General features: G+C 46.1%; 1 protein-coding gene across 2 annotated transcripts in view; it reads right to left on the bottom strand.

Annotated features, from left to right (window-relative positions):
• The window catches only part of PHF19 (PHD finger protein 19), a 34,489-nt gene extending 31,548 nt beyond the window's left edge, over positions 1-2,941 (bottom strand). The window contains exon 1 of one of the 2 annotated variants that reach the window (XM_072431414.1): positions 2,863-2,941. In XM_072431414.1, coding sequence (XP_072287515.1) covers positions 2,863-2,879 — 17 coding nt within the window. In that variant the 5' untranslated portion in view covers positions 2,880-2,941. Of the gene's footprint in view, positions 1-1,278; positions 1,464-2,862 lie in introns of those variants that run through there. The other variant, XM_072431415.1, reaches the window with a different exon arrangement.
• Positions 2,942-3,244: the final 303 nt, after the last annotated feature.

Here is a 3,244-nt window from a genome sequence, read left to right as displayed (position 1 = left end):
TGGTGCAGAATCTGGACACAGGTCTTCATATCACATCTTACTGGGGACCATGGTACAGAATCTGGACACAAGTCTTCATATCACATTCTACTGAGGACCTTGGTGTAGAATCTGGACATATGTCCGCATATCACATCTTACCAAGATCCTTGATACAGAATCTGTACATGGGCCCACATTTAAATCCAGATTCAGGAAAAAAAAATCAGAACACAGGCCCTCATATTACATACCAACTACAGGTGCAAAAAGGTTTTCCTTTAAAATACAGTATACATTCCTGTGTCATGTCATTACTAACCCCACTGATTCTATCAGGGCTGTGGAGTTAGAGTTTAAGTTACAGCTTTCCATCTGCTTTCTATCTTTTCTACGAAAAGAAATAGTTGGATGCACCTACATTTTTTTAAAACATTGAAACAGGAAGTGGAATGAAAATGCAATAAAATAAATGTGAAAAAACAACCAAAAGAAAACTGTAGGTGGTGCATAAAAGCCACCAACGTGTTGACTACTGTATATATTAGGTATAATAAAGGGTTAATAGGGCGGCTAGCTGCTGGATGAGAGCTGCAGTGCTGCTGTTTTGGATATGAGTCAGTAGCCAGCAAGTCTTCCTGTGTCAAACTGTCAGACAAAAGCATGTTGGGTAATGAGGAGATGAACAAGGCTAAAAAATGCAAAAGTTCCTCTCCAATCATAAAATTAACATGCGTTACTGAATATGTGGGGCTGGAACCTCACAGAAAGGTGCAGGGGAAATACATGGTGAAATCAGAGCATGTTGCATGCCACTCAAACAGCCTGTAATATGCTGAACAAAGATAGGTTTGTTGAAAAAAAAAATGATAAAAAGCACAGAAGGTACATTCACAGTTACAATCTGCAGTAGCCCAATCAATAGAATATAACCTAGAAGCCCTACCAGTCTCTTTGTGTGAGTGTCTCCCCCTCATGGAAATTGCAGGACAGTGCAGCACTCACCTGAACAGATAATCCCTCTAGGTGGCAATCTACCTGCAGATGCAATTGCTCATATATTGGACCAGCTTCCCACCAGAGACAGGAATGGAGGGGGTAATCATTGCAGGAAGCCATTTGTGCTTTGAATTTCCTGTTTTCTAATAAAACCTCCAGAACTCCCCCCATCTGACACCCTGCTGACTCAGAATACACTAGCAGGTGCACAACAACCCCTCTTAGGTGACCCACAGGGAAACTCTGCAGGCAGATAATACTAATGCACAACAGGTCTATTGGCGAGTCACCATTACTCACTAGCCGCAAAGGTTGCCGCACAAAGTCAATCTCCATTCCTTCAATGATTTAGTGACAGCAACAAGGCATGGGGTACACAGCATCTCATTACATTATTACTCTCCATCCATCAGTGGGACTGTTTCACTGATGAAAGGGCAGCACAGAAAAAAGGTCACTGTGAGAAGATTGGCAATCTGTAAAGCAAAAAAAAAAAAAAGTTTGTTAGGAAACTTTCCTAACTTCTGTTCTGCTGCAATCAGAGAAGGTAGCCAGCCTTATGCTGCCCTGACATCCTGATCTCATGCAGGCTATTTTCCCCTTACTCCATCCTGGAGTGCCCAACGCCTTCCCTCATCCGTTACAGAAAGACTTCGGCAGGTCAGCCAAAAATACACACAAGCCGGCCTAAAGGCGATTGGCTATTTCAAAATACACAAAAAAGAAAAAAGCATTGTGCATCATTTGCCAGGAAATAACTTGAAAGTGACAAACCCAACTCAATACCCCAATGGTGGCACCTGATGAGGGAGAGTCATCTGTTACCGTGTAGACACACAAGGAATTAAACGGCCAGCACATCCAGATGATGTACTAATGAGAACCAGCTTATGTAGAACACACACTTTACAATCACAGTGCACCATTGAGGTCTACCAACTGTTGTAGCAGGAGAACCTGTCTAAACAAACCAATTTGTATACAATCAGTTTGGTAAATCTTAAGAAGGTTGTACAGTGTAAAGAATGTGTGTAACTGGAATGACCCAACCATCAATCCCAGGGCATGTATAGGTGTAATTAGTGATTCGCTTTTACTTTGTAAATTGGTAATGCAGCCACCCTGTGATGTTGCAGAGACAATGCACTATAGCTGATTTTCATTTTAATGCAAAAATCATTAGGCAGAGTGTACAATGTGCAGGGGACCACACACCCCAAATATCACACCCACCAATTAATGGATGCATACCCTGACTCCCAATTTACTGTATGTGCACCCTACAATTGCACTGGAACAAACGAGGAGGGGCTGACCCCCACCCATTCCTCACCAATAACCTCACCTCGCCATTAACCCCTGCGCAGCCGGGACCCAGCCTCGCCATTAACCCCTGCGCAGCCGGGACCCAGCCTCGCCATTAACCCCTGCGCAGCCGGGGACCCAGCCTCGCCATTAACCCCTGCGCAGCCGGGACCCAGCCTCGCCATTAACCCCTGCGCAGCCGGGACCCAGCCTCGCCATTAACCCCTGCACGGCCAGTGTCAAGAATTCCTAAAAAACACTTGGTGACCAGAGGAAAAGCCCAATCTCAGCATTAACCACTTCAGTGTTAGCTGTCTGTCAGGGTAATCCCCTGACACATGCAGATTGTGGGGTGCACAGAATGCAGCAAGATGAGTGAAATTCCTGCTCGGCATGCTTGTCTAACACACCGACAAACAGCATGACAGCTCATCAATGACAGCGCCACCATTCCATCATGACAGGTTCCCTTTAGAGTCACTATATAGCCCTCAGAGTGTGACTGGCCGGGTGACGGCTCTATGGGCATGTCTATGTGTGACAGGGCAGGGAAGTGAGAAGGGACCGTATTAGAGATACCTGTGCCGTGCGCTCATCTCTCACTCACTCTCGCCATCTTCTCCGGAGTTTCCCGCGAATTACAGACGTTTCACTTCTGTCATCGTCACGCCCATCATGTCCGCCCCGACCCGCTATTGGGCGCCCGCCCACCGGTTTCCCGCCTCTGCTGTCATTGTGCTCCGCCCCTCCAGTCATTCGGCCCAGCTGTGCGCCTCTTCCCGGTACGCGGAGTGTCAGATTGCCGAATCTGTGTGATCACAGTGGGGACACCAGGACCGTCATCCCCATCCTTTATCTACATATCCCTTATCCTTCCCTCACTACTATGTATCTTCCTGGCACACAACCATCATCTTCTACATAGTTACATAGTAGGTTAGGTTGAAAGAAAGACATAAGT

Source organism: Pyxicephalus adspersus, chromosome Z (assembly GCF_032062135.1).
Source record: "Pyxicephalus adspersus chromosome Z, UCB_Pads_2.0, whole genome shotgun sequence".
NCBI classification, from domain to species: domain Eukaryota; kingdom Metazoa; phylum Chordata; class Amphibia; order Anura; family Pyxicephalidae; genus Pyxicephalus; species Pyxicephalus adspersus.
This window is presented reverse-complemented; position numbering and strand designations above follow the sequence as displayed.